Source organism: Phaethon aethereus (genome assembly GCF_964289735.1).
Source record: "Phaethon aethereus genome assembly, chromosome: 1".
NCBI lineage: Eukaryota > Metazoa > Chordata > Aves > Phaethontiformes > Phaethontidae > Phaethon > Phaethon aethereus.
Genome location: NC_138575.1, coordinates 175,988,389 through 176,002,548, shown reverse-complemented (window position 1 = coordinate 176,002,548; position 14,160 = coordinate 175,988,389). Strand labels below are relative to the sequence as shown.

At 44.2% G+C, this 14,160-nt stretch overlaps 1 protein-coding gene across 1 annotated transcript in view; it reads right to left on the bottom strand.

Moving 5' to 3' along the window:
* KLF12 (KLF transcription factor 12) overlaps positions 1-14,160 on the bottom strand; it is a 253,406-nt gene that overhangs the window by 73,029 nt on the left and 166,217 nt on the right. The window contains 1 exon segment of the mRNA XM_082009457.1: positions 624-759. Coding sequence (XP_081865583.1) covers positions 624-759 — 136 coding nt within the window.

The following is a 14,160-nucleotide window of genomic DNA, read 5'->3' as shown; positions in this document are numbered from 1 at the left end:
TCCAGCTGCTACAGTGACTGAGCAAGCTCATGCATCTACAGAATTGCTCATGTTCATGATAAACTTCTTTTTTTCAAACAAGCAATACAGACATTGCATTAAAAACTTATTTGTCTATCTAGCGAGTAAAAGTACACAGAAAAATAACAGCAATGGAAAAACTGTTCAAAGCCCATCACTAATTTCCTTTCAATGTCATTGTCCTTCAGGAGAAATGTAGGTAGTTCCTATTTAACAGCACCTGGAATAAACTTCTTGATGCTGCTTTCAGTCAAGAAAAAATTTCATGTTTTTTGAGTGAAAGTCTAACATCCTGGTCTCTCTTTGGAGTGGATACAAAAACACTGCAAGCTTTGCAAGTAAATAAAGGGGAAGAAACAATTTCAGTTTGAAGCTTCACCTAGTAATGAGAGCGGAGAGAAAGAAAGGAAAAGAGAATCCAAGAGAGACGAGAGACACAGCCATCTCTTCCTAATGGGAACGAAGCTACACAGAAGAGATGCTGGCAGGCACGCCAGCCCGTGGCTGCGGGGCACCCCTGCGGCACCGCCGAGGGCCAGTGCCTCCATTGGCCTGGGAGCACCTCGGCAACACTCATCTCGCTCTGGGAATGCGATACTTACTCTTGTACTGCTCTGGCTATGGAGAGCGCTGTAGATCCAGTTTCATTAACGCTATCTAAGGTCACATTTGGCAGGTCGTCATCATCACTGTCACTTTTAATTTGTCTGGGAGATAGGCCTCGGGGGTCCATTTGTGCTGGAAAGAGACATATAATGGATTAATATGAGCGTGCTGAAATTAATCTCGTCCCAGAACAACATCAGGGTGCACAACACATCTGCTCGCCCAGGCCGGATGGCACCGCTTGTGCTGAGCTGCCCAAATCAGGCGATGGATTCGCAAAGGCATTGAGCGGTGCTACAGCCAGGCGCGAGCACTTCCAGCGGCATGCAGGCGTGCGAACACACACAGGCTACACCAACGCGTTCGGCAGACCTGAAATAAAACTGCATACGTAATATTCGTCAAAAACTCAGTTTACCCTCAAGTTACTTATTCTGGATGTCTTCAGAAAGTGAAGAGAAGGCACTACGTACGCTTTGCACAACACAGCACACTCGAGAGTAAATTCTACAGAAAAACGTCAAGAGCAATCTTTGATTTTGACTGTCCCTCGTGAGACAGCAGGCTGGCACCCATGTCACTCCAGTCAACTAAAAGTTAAGTGTCAGAAAACCCTCAGTGGTACTGATTTCTGAGTCAATTTGTCTCAACCTCTGAAGGAATCTTCCCTCCACATTACACGTGGCCAAGCTGCTGCAAGTAACTTCACACAGGCGACTAACTTTCCGGTGACTGATGCTGGGTAGGTTTAGGGAGATTTTTTTTGAAAAGTTGTTATCACCTCAAGTCTTAGGAGCATCCCAAGATCAAGAATTGCAGGATTGTTTCGTCCATCCACAGCTTGCAGTATCCATCCCATATGGCAGCGCGGGCTGCAGGGCGGCCCCTGTGAGGAGAGGCCGGGGCTCCCCCTTGCTGGACACAGCTGGTTCCAGCCGGCTCCAACCCACCCACCACAGGGCATGGCTCAGGCCCGCAGCTGAGATGGGGGCACCTCAGGGAAGATGTATGTAAGAAAAGGGAAAAAAATGCCACACAGGCAGAGCGAGGAAGAAAGTGTGAGAAAAGGCCCTGTAGACACCAAAGTGAGAGGGGAAGGAGGGGAGGAGGTGCTGCTCGATGATGGAACAGAGCTTCCCCGTCACCTGGAGAGACCATGGTGGAGCAGGGGAACAGCACGAGGAGGAAGGAAGAGCAGAGAGGAGCTGTTACGTACTGACCACAGCTTCCATTCCCCATCCCCCTGAATGAAGGAGTGAAGCTGAGCCCAGGAAAAAGGGGGCAGGGGATTGGTTCTTACCATCCTAATCTTCTTTTAATTGGCACTAAATTAAATTAATTTTCCCCAAGTCAAGTCTGTTTTGCCCGTAATAGTAATTGGTGAGTGATCTCCCTGTCTTTATCTCAACCATGAGCTCTTCCACCGTATTTTCTCCCCCGTCCTACTGAGTACAGTTGCGAAGGCGGCTGGGTGGGCGTCTGGCAGCGAGACAAGATCAACCTACCAGAGTTATGTTTTGTGCCAAAAAGAGATGGGAAAGGAAAGGAGAGCAGAAAGGTAGGCTACCCACCTTCCCTCTTACCCTGGCTGCTGCCCTCCAAAGGGAAGTAAGCACAATTCGAGTACGGGCAGGCGGAGGAAACCAAGAGACGGGTGTTTGTGGGACTATGGGGCATTAAGTGTGACCTGGGATAGTTCCAAGGGGAGCTGTGGGTTGCTTGCGTCAGGGGACAGACCCAGAGACAAACTTCGGAGGTGATGTAAAGAAAGAGACATTCCTCCTCACCCATGAAATACTACGTAGGATTAGTAAGTGCTGAGAGACACCGAAAGTGGCTGGCGTGGAGAGGAAAACTGGAGAGATGCTTGACCCTGCAAGGGAGGAGCAGGAAGGAAAAAGACAGGCAAAGAGATTTGTATAAAAATGTGTTCATTTTGTTTGGCCAGGTGAAATAGGGGAATCCAAGATTATTTATTTAAAGAGCTAAATGTTGCAGTTTGTTAGCTTGTGCTCTCCTGTAACACAGTGTCAGAGATCGGACACTTTCTGGGTCTTGCGACGGGCTTTTCAAGAAAGGTAGCTGTCATTCCAACTCAGCTCTGGCTAACCACAGCCCTGAACAACAGGTATCACAGGCTCCCTTTAGAGATCATGAAAAGTTCAGTGGGCCTACAGCTAGACAGCAGCTCCAAAAGTCACAGTTAAATTTCCCATTTTGCCACGTTTCTTACGTTACCGTGTTCACTGACTCTAGAAAAGGGACTGAGTTACACTGAAAAATGGGAGGGCTATAGATACTCCAGGAGCAGTGCAGCCGTATCAATAGCACTGATGGATAGCTGGGCTCTCAAAAAGAAAGCACTCCCCAAATGAGTGATGACTCAAGGGACAGTTGGTCTTAAATTTTAATTTATGTCTTAGCTGTGAACACCTCCGAGTAAAAGAACAGTGAGTGATCGTAACTACCCTTCAGCTGCACTTTTTTAATGTTAAAGAACTTCCTAAAGAAAATACTATTAAAATACGTTCAGTAAGCTGCTGTGCTTCCCCTTCTGAAAGCACAGTGCATTTACAGATGCACAGTATGACTTCTATTAGCTTCCACCTAGCACAAGGTAGGTGCCTCAGTCATATTGGCTATATTTGGACTGCTTATTATTTCTTTATGTATGGTAAAGAAAATACCTTTTGCTTATCAAAGACTGTTGACAATGAACAATGACCTGCATGAGACAAACATAAAGCAACTTAGAAATTGTTCAAAACATTTAATTGTTTTAGCTAGAATGAGCACCATTATGACTGTGCTTCTTAAAATCACAACTTACCCATGATGGTATTCAATTCATACCTGAGCATCAGGGATAATCTAGTATTTAAGAGCAACTGAACCACCTAGTCAGCTGATTTAGCCCCAGAAAACTATTTGGAAAAAAAGTGCTGTTTCTGAGATGTCTTGTTCCCTAGTGTTCCTTCTTAAAAGCAACTTTAAGTATGAGATTGTTATTAGTTATTTCATTACTTCTTCAGTATTTATTAAAGTGAATCTCGTTACAAGAAGTTATATGTTTGGTTCTGTCCAATATTTAAATGCTGCTATACGTGATGCTTTTGTGAAAGCTAATGTTTGAAAATAAAATTAAAATTGTAACAAAAAACAATGTATGTGACACTTTTTATTAACAGTGGCATAATCTGGCTCACACTATAGCAAAAGTTTTAAGCAGCTGGCTCAGAAACTTTCTTTATGTTTAAACCTAAACCTAACTTGAAATCGTGAAAGTTGTTACATAATTTAGTCTGTAATACAGGTATTATACATAAATTTTGATCAGTGTGAATACACCTACATAAAAAAAGATAGTATAAAGGTATATGAAAACCTTATAAGTTCCTTGTAAGACACGCTGTTTCATTATTATTGCAGATTGCCAGCTCTTAAGATGTTATTGGACTCCTATGGTATTTGGTGGTGGTTTTTAGATTACCAGAGGAATAAGGTCAGATGAAAACTCTCAATTACATTAAAACACTACCTTCTTTCTGTTACTGCTTGGTGAGGTAAATCCTGCTCTGTATACACAGCCATGAAGTTGCCAACGGGGTCATGCTTTTGCACCTAGGGATAACTTGGCGCACTGGGCACGGTTTGCCCCACCAGACACCAACATTTGAGCACATCACGAGGTGCTGTGACACTTGAGCATGGTGAGAACAAAAGGCGAGGAACGGAAACATATCAGTGGGTAAACTCAAAGGCAGGCAATTCAAGGACATTTTTGTTTTATTTTTTCAGTGAACCTAACTAAAGATGGTATCTAAATTAGAGAATGATCTAGGGTTTATTCCCTTATATTTTAATGTTCGCCCACATATACATCATTTTTTGTCCCCCTCTCCATTTGTGACCTCAGCTTGCAGACTTGGGTGGCTGAGGCATTAGGGAGCCAAGGCAACTAAACAGGAGGCTGAACTTCACCGCTACCAGCTGGTGTGAACTGCCCTGTTTTCTCATCAGCATGGTTGCAGCTGCTGCAGAGAAAAACAGCCTTTTAAAGCTACTCTCCTCCCCCACATGAGCCATGTGAACAACCAGCTGGCCAAAAGCCTAACAGATACCTCCTCCTCACCACTCACTACAGTGTGCAAACTGCAGTACACGATTTTTATACATTCAGAGTTCATGACTCTTATGTCAACAGCTCTGACTTTCTCTTGGACATCTAAGAACAACTGTCGAACTGCTGGCACCAAGGTTTATAAATACCAGCCGCAGCTCATAAACACTGAATTAAGAGTAATTACTGGCCTAATGAACATCAAACAGGAAAGAATGAAGAGATTCAGGCAAGAGATAATTTAGCAAATGAGATGAAAAAGGTGGAGGACAAGTGAGTAATGGAATGCAACTGGCAAGCAAGGTGGAGGAGAGCCCACAAAACATGCCAGTGCATTTTAACCTCCTTTCGTGCTGTACCTTGCTCTGGCGACCAAGCTTTTCCTTGAACTTAGGATCATGGGTCCAGAAGGGACCCAGCTGGGTCACTGAATCAAGTCGTCCCTATCATAGGCAGACACATTTAATTAATAAAGCTCAGGCCCTAAAAATGAGCTGGTTTTCTTGCCCTTGCTACTCCTCTTGAAATGCAAGATTTGTCTGACAGAGCTATCTGGTGGTTTTGTGAACTGTCAATGAGGCTAAGGCGAGGCAAGCAAAAAGAAATGAGTCAGAGACTGCTTTCGTGGGACAAAGGTGTCATTGAAAGTGTGCACAGGAGCTACAGAAGCAAGCTGTTTGCACTCCATGCTGAAAAGACATGCGAGCCAAGGGAGTTATTTAAGAAAGTCTGCCAGTGCTGAAGGCACATCGCTTTCGATCCTTGTTACTCAAAAAACAATTATCCTTTTTGCTAAAGAAAGTACAGAGAATTGCTCTTGATGCATGTACATATATGCAATCACTTCTCAATGGCCCCTTTGCGAAACTGTACCAAAAAGCAGTTTCCCTTTGGGCAGTAGGAGCGAATTTACACTCTGCGCTTGTTTTAAGGTACAATGTGCAAATGGGTCTCACATAAGGCACATACCAGCCTGTAAATACTCCAGAACTTGGTCTACCATAATTAATATTGTATCTGCCAACTGTCAGTTGCCAGTAGGAAAAAAATCTGATCTGGATCAGATATAAGCCTGCTTCTATTTCTATCAAACTAAACAGTTTTTGTCTAAAATTTATGCTGCCTGTGGGGGCCAGACAATACCTGATCCTGTTTCTCAGGACAAAACTGCCTCTCCTGCAATGCTGGAAGAGATTCAAACTTGCACAGCAAATTTCCAATGAGCACTGATTGAGTTTGTGCTTTCTGGCAACACATGGCTGTGCCGGTTTTGACATGGTATGGGTTTAGCCGTGTCATGGAGGCAAAATCTCCAGGAAGGATCCAGCCTGACGGCTGCTAAGGGCATACAAACCCCTCAGAATAGGATGCAGCCTCCACCTTCCCAGAGGAATAACCTGAGCACAGGGCCATGCCATCAGGGGGGTTTTCTCCTTCTCCACTCTCTAAACTGGTGCTCCTGTCCACATCGGGGCATCTCTTAGGAAAGAGGGACTGCGGATTTAAATCCCTCCAGGCTGACGAGAGCCCAGCACGCCTCCTCTCACTTCTCACACACGTGCTGGTGTTACTGGGCTGTTGGGTAAATGCTATCCCCTGTCTGTGTTATTCGGGCTCCACCCAAATACATCCTAATAGCTTTGCTTCTTTCCAGTGATCATTTAGGGATACGTAGCTCAAGTGCTCTGACCTGGTCAGACTGGGGCAAGGCCAAGCGCCATCAGATATCCTGCAGTTGGATGCCTGTAGGTGGCCAAAATCTGTGCCCTTCTCGACCTGAAAAGGGCCATACACTGATGTACTGCTATCACCGCTGGCAGTTCTCAGTTACCACAACCCAATTTATTTTCTGCACTCAAACTTCCTGTAAGTGAAAGGATGAAAACTCATCCCATCAGTAGGCTCACGAAGACCCACTAGACATAATTTCACATCTACATACTGTCTTTGATTTAAAGGCAAATATGAGCCCCTTGGGTTAAAGATGAATGAAATATTTAAGAGCAGGATAAAACTAAGCATCCATCAGGAGTTTTGCTTCTCTTTATAGCTAAGCCACATAGTATTAATGAATGCCAAAATGACTCATTATGAAATGATGCTTGCTGGTGTGAAAGCGGAGAGAGAAAATTTCAGCATCCTGAAATACGGAAGCCTCTGGCTCACTTTATCTTAAAACCTCAGTTTTCTCCATTAAGTTAACTTCTCTGCTAATAACTGTGTAAACATACACACATGTAGGCCTGCTGATACACATTATAATAAAAACTGAATCGTGCTTAGTTGTTCTCTTAAAATAATTAAAAATCTATTTCTGCTTTTTGAAAGAATTTCCAAAATCAGAGTCAATTTGCTTTTCTTTCACATATTAAAACTCCCCACCCTGCTTTCTCTGAAGAATGCCCAATATTCAACCCGCTAATCAAAATGATTGCTCATGACAGGATTTCCAAGCGGCTCTGAGATCCACCCACTAGACTCGCCAGCCACAAGCAGGGTTACACAGAGTAACACCAGGGCCTGTGCTAGGTGAGACGTCAGCCTGGGTGGTGGGGAGGCCCCTCTGGGCTTGCTAGCTCTGATCTACACCCAGACTTTTATCGCAATGGATGTCTAAGTTATGCAGAAACGTGAGGTACCTCAGATAAGCCAGAAAGAGTCATGTTTGCTGTTGCCAAATGTCTCTTAGAAGCTCCTCCCCAGTTGCTTCCAGCACATGCTGGCACACGGCAGCTACAAGAAGACATTCTGTAGCTGTAAGCCACAGTCGCTTTCCACCAACCTCCATTAGGAAATGAAAAACCAAATACTACCCGACACACCAAAAATTACACTTACAAGAATCTCATTAGTACTGCTCTTACACGCAAGTGTATCCATGAGTCTGCAGAGCTGGAAGGACTGAAGTAACAAAGCTGCCAAACTCCCAGAGGATGGTATTCGAAAATATGGTTAAGAAAATTACACGGCACTTGTGCTTTAGCACAATATGCTACAATCTGCCAGCATCAGAAACACTGTGAAAGATGTAGTTTGAACCTAATAATGCTAATCTGCCACTCACAATGACCCCACGTCCCAGTGTCACCTAACCGTACATTTCCATCAGCCCTGTCCCTCTCAGAGCCCTGGACATCAGGAGCTGGGTGACTCGGGGAGGGAGGAGCCTCTCACCTCCTGTCTTCAGGCACCTGCATTGCCAATACAGCTGCCCCAACCTTCCTATACACCCAGCGGAGGCAGATGGGTGCCTTCAGGGGTGCTGAGCCCACCCGCCTCCGTGGACTGCACAGGGAATATGGTGGTGGTGACTCCCCCTCCCTTCTCTCGCCAGGTGCTGGGGTACTGACCCTGGCAGAGGAAAGTGGCTCGGCGCCCTGTTGAGCCACAGCGGACCCGCTCCTTGCTGGGAAGGGGAGGAGAGGAGCCTTTGCCATGCAATTCCGTCATGCCTTGGTTTCCTGGGAAAGGAGCAAAAGTGTCTGAGGGATCCCAGTAAGTGCCTGAAGATGGGACCACAGTAACAGCACTGCACAGCCTCGCTTGGTCCCCGCCTGCCACCGTTCACTTAATGCCATAGAAGTGCCTCTTTCCCCAGCAGTGACGCTGGAGAAAATGATCTTTGGCCTCAGGGCCCTAGTAGGCAAATTTGGAAGAGTAGTTCACAGGGGGACACAGTAATCACCATTAAAACCAGTAATCTGCCAACAGTTATGAATATTGTAGTGTCTAAACCATAACTTTGGTCTCTACATTTGGCATACAACACAGTTTGGTACCTGAAATACCGCAAGAAGGGAACTGCTGGCCAACAGCAACTTCTTTTGCTCTTTCTTAAACTGCCACTATTTCATATACCTCTGATAAAAAAATCTGGGTGGACCAAACACCAGCTAGAGGGACAGACTCATCTCCATCCTTCTTGGTTACTCTTGGAAAATAGGCTTTACAACCGTGCAACCCCAGCCTCATCCTGTAGCTTGACATCTGTCTCCAGATTGGACACGAGTGAACAATCCCCTTCTCGACAGGTTTACAGAGAACAGGAGCCCGACATCGAGTCCCCCAGCAGGAGAACGCCAAAAGAGAACATCACAGACACCACTGCGCATTTTGAACAGTGGAAGCAACGCTTCCCAATGCAGATGTACACAAGCTATTTGAAAGTAAGCTCTCAGAGACTAAGTGCTATACTCGGGTTTACTTAACATGTTTTAGGAAACCAAACCCTGGCTTTATGGACCTAACAAATGCACTCATTGTGGGAATGATGGCATTCATAATTTTCTCCTCCTAAGCTGGTGCATACTATATGAAGCACATATATGGCATTTTTCTTCCTACTTAAAAGTTCACTATAAGCGCTTTATGTGTTGGAAAACGCTCTGAGCGCACCTACCAGGTTTTCCTTCAAAACAGCTTGGTGTCTGGTAGGGGCAGCAGAATTGGTCCATTTATTTCATAAAACTTTATGTACAAAGCAGCAGTATCCATGAACTTAATGGTTAGAATATAGAGTCTACGAGGGTAATTTTTATTACAATTTATAACAAGATTACCCATACTGCACAGTTTTTGGATTTTACTGAGATTTTATGGGACTATATGGCTAAAGCAGTTAACTGCACCCAGCATAGCTACGGTTCACGGAGAATGGGAATTGGCACTGAACACACAGTGTAACTAATCTACCAGAGAATATTAATTGCTATGATCCAATCAAAGGCAATATTTAAAATCATTTGACCAGTCAAATAATTTGCCATAAACCTGTAAAAGAATAGCTGTGTGGAGAAATACAGCGGTGAGAGTGATTGCATGGATGTAATTATATGCACGTATTTAACCATCTTTGTTATTGGGTTGTATACATAAACATACAATACTATTTTTTTAAGCAAAGAACTTTTCTCTAAGATATTTGAATGCCACAAGACCTCATCTACACAAAAAATAAAGTACTCAGACTAGTGAGATTTACATCTCGCTGAGCATCCAATATACAAATACTCTATCACCAGGAGTAAACAGGGAAAACAGTAAGGACAGCATATATTTAATATTAAATAAAATATTGCAAAGCCACTACAAAACAGTAGCAGATTGCAATTTACACACTGCAACAGTCTAGAGATATTTTAGACACCAGAAAGTTTCCAGCATGTTGGTCCAAGGCACAATAAAACCCAAGGCAGGGATAAAATAAATAAGAAGTTTTATGCATGTGTTTCTGTAGCATCCAAACTTGTGGGATAAAAGCAACTAGATCAAAGCTCAGCCCTGGTGAGAGTACAGAGCTGAAGGACCAGAAGCATTCTTTGCATAGAAGAGAAGGAATTATCGGCTTCCAAAAGGTGCAGGGACTCAGGATATGTCGAAATGGACTTCCTCATCTTCCTTACACTGGGCTTCACAAACAAAGTTGGAATACGTATCTTCCTCACTCCCTTCCCCAAACCTGCTCCTAGTTAAAAGCATATATGATGTTAAATCCACGGCTGATAAATCTTAGAAGAGCGTGTGCTTCTATAGTGGAAAAACCTAAGCACATCACCAGGGAGTCACGAGAAGTATGACTTTTCTGGAGATTTACACAGAAGACTGTTTATGGGACTCCCCATAGTCAATGAAGCTTCTTTGTCTTCAGGCAACCTCCTTCTCAATTTCAAATACCACAGCATATCTTGTAACCTCTGTTTTAACTCTCCATTCTGGTAAGAATTACTGTTTACTCTAGCTCTCAAATATATGCACCATCTCCAGTAACACAGGTCCCACCCTGAACGCAAGCCTCTCCTCTGCCTGCTGCTCTAGCCATTGCCAACCTGCTTCTCCTTTCCAAGAACCACTAATATTTCTTCCAGATGAACCAAGGAAATAGGGGGAGAGAGATTCAACATTTTGGGGGGCAGAAGGGTGGAGGTGGACAGGCTGGAATACTTAGAGCTGCAACAGCTTTTTGTGCGTAACAACAGCTAAAGTAGAAACTTTCCGCTTCAATGCAACTCAAATCCAAAACAACCATCTACTAAAATGTAGAAAGGATAATCGCTTCACATGAAATAAAAAAGGCAACACTACTGGTTTTAATTAAGAGTCTCGTCCATAGCATAATTTATACAAACAGACCATATAATCTGACCTTTAAACATAAGGAACGGTTCTCTAAATTTCTAACTTTGTACTACAAATCGCGTTTACTTTTGTGGAATAAACTTTACAGTAGGCAGAAATAACAGGCTGTACTTCAAAAAAAGAACCAAGGGCAGTGAATAATGTAATCTAGTGGTATGACCGGTTTTAAGTCACAGAAAAATTTGTAGCAAAAGATGCTACATTTACTACTTATTAATGGAGCCATAGCAAGCAATATGGCATGTGTAAACTGTGAAAAGACACAATCTGTGTATTTCTGCTAGGTCTATACACAGACATAGTAACATAAAGATAGTCCATGCCAATGTCATTACAGCTGTTTATGTACATGGGAAGCAAACTTCAGTTAGCAAATTTAAATTTGTAATGTTCTGACCACTGGATTTTGCAAGTGGTTGTGTCTTCTGAAAACTTTAAAATCCGCAAGAGTGAGAACCCAAAAACTTGAACCCAAAACCCCAGAAATACCAAAGCTGCACAGGTCCTTCGTGCACCATCATCAGGAGGGAGCTTCTAAAAGGCCCTTTAATGAATGGAGCAACTCTTCTGAACTACAGAAAACAATTTTTAAGGATAGTAGCTTTGGCAAAACCTGCTGCTAGAGGGACATGATTTGCCATGGGTATCTTCTGAAAGCAAAGCAGTGGAAAGACTCAGGCTAATGGAACCAGAACCAGAGTCTGTAGGGGAACGTGTTGCTGCCGTGGTGGGCCCTTTCTCTCCTGTCTGTCCGAGACTCTCCTTGTTCCCCTCCACCCCGCCCAGATCTCTTTTCTACCCTCCTTTTGCTTCTTCCCCCTTCCTCTGCCTCAACCCTTTCCCATTTTTCCTCCTGAACTTGTTCACACATCTGTAGCCATCTCAACACCTCTCCTTTTCTCCCCCTCTCCCTTCCATCCTGCCCTCTTCCCACTGCCCAGCCCCTTCCAACCTCCTCTTTGCCTTTTCCCAACTACAATTTTTTTTGCTTTGCCCCTTAAGGGGTCTCATTATTTTTTTTTTTTCAGATCTCCAAACCTGGCTTGGCTTGGTTTCCGCAAGTGCTTATAAAGACAAAAAAAAGACAATGGTCCAAACCAAACTTGAGGTTTATGGCACAGAACCACAGAAGTTCTAGAGTTTTTTACCAAAAAATGCTGGACTAAATTTTTCAACATGGAAAATGCTATGTTTTTTTCTCTACGCTCAGTCTCCGGAAGAGTGGAATATTTTTTTCTTTAAACTTTCCCCAAAAAGAAAGAAAAAAAGAAAAAAAAAAGCCTGAGGCAGACATGGGGCATGAAAAATGTTAGCCTAAATGGTTAGCATAGAGGCAGACTTTGAGCAACTGAAGACAGGGTTTTAATGGAAAACATCAGGCAACCTCATCTATAGGTGCTGCTACCTGCTGTGCCTCTAATTACACCTTTTAGCAACCATCACCATTACTGAACAGGGAGAAAAAAAGGCGAGGAAGGAGTTTTTCATGGGATTTTAATGCTCTGGAATACTTTAATGTATCATAATGTCTAGTGGTCACCACCTACTCCATGCAGAAGAAAAATCTCCAAGGGCGTTTTAAGGCTTTGCATGACAAGACAAAAGTGGTGACCACTGAAGCAAGTGAACTTCATCTCTTTGCCACATTGTAGGGGGTGGCAGAGAGTGCAGCCCAGACCCGTAGTGCCCACAGAGACTTAAGAGTCACAGAATGGTTTAGATCGGAAAACACCCTTAAGATCATCCAGTCCAACTGTTAACCTAGCACTGCCAAGTCCACTACAAAACCATGTCTCTAAGAACCACATCTACACGACTTTTAAATACCTCCAGGGATGGAGACTCAACCACTTCCGTGGGCAGCCTGTTCCAATGCTTGACAACCCTTTTGGTGAAGAAATATTTCCTAATATCAAATCCAAACCTCCCCCAGTGCAACTTGAGGCCATTTCCTCTCATTCTGTCCCTAGTTACTTGAGAAAAAGACTGACGCCCACTTCGCTACAACCTCCCCTCAGATAGTTGTAGAGAGCGATAAGGTCTCTCCTCAGCTTCCTCTTCTCCAGACTAAACAACCCCAGTTCCCTCAGCTGCTCCTCATAAGACTCGTGCTCTAGACACTTTATTAGCTTCGCTGCCCTTCTTTGGACACGCTCCAGCATCTCAATGTCCTTCCTGTAGTGAGGGGCCCAAAACTGAACACAGTATTTGAGGTGCAGCCTCACCAGTGCCGAGCACAGGGGCACAATCACTTCCCTACTCCTGCTGGCCACACTATTTCTGATACAGGCCAGGACGCTGTTGGCCTTCTTGGCCACCTGGGCACACTGCCAGCTCATGTTCAGCCGGCTGTCAACCAGCACTCCCAGGTCCCTTTCCGTCGGGCTGCTCTCCAGCCACTCCTCCCCAAGCCTGTAGCGTTGCATGGGGTTGTTGTGGCCGAAGTCTCCCTGGGATGGTATCTCCCCAGCAGGTGCATCGGGGGTGTCAGGAGGAGAATGTCCACAGTTGGCAGGGTGTCTGCACATAACTGTGTGTGTGCACATATGCAAGTGTTGTGGGATTACAGAACAGTGTGAGAAATTTGTAGGAATTTACTAAGATTTCGTAAATGATTAGTGCTGTATTACCAATACTGAACATATCATCTAGTGATTAATTTCTAATTATGTGTTGTTAATAAATTCCTAAAGAAGCTTTAATCCTGATTTTGATTTACACTAGGTGAACTGGGAAGTTTTTATCCTGCAGTCTGACAGAAGGGTGCTGTTGTAGCATGATGCCCCTGGCTCCCATTGCTTCCCTTGTGGTGTAGCACATGGCACAGAACCTGATGGGATGCTGCCGGCAGCTCATATATACAAAAGCTAATTCTCTGCAAACCCAAACCCATCTGGTTTTCAATGCTGCAGAAAGGGTTTGATTTAACGAGAAACCCTGCAAGTGAAAAATAGAAGAGAGGAGGCAGGACAGAGTGCAGAAAAGGAGATCTGAGACCCTCCTGAGGGAAGGTGCGATGAAGAAGGCCAGGATGAATGATGCCATGGAGAAGGATGTGCAGTGGCAGAGGAGGAGATGACAGTACGGGTTAGAAATATTAACAGGTAAGGAGGGAGAGATGAAGCAGAGCTGCTGAAACCGGCTCTCAAAGAACAGTCAGCGAGATGGGAAGGACTAGAAAAAATGGAAAAATAGAAAAAGAGGGGGAAATAGAAGAGGAGGTAGTGATTTCTTGTCCTGGAAGGAAGAGAGAATTCAAACAGAGCATGAAGAAAGAA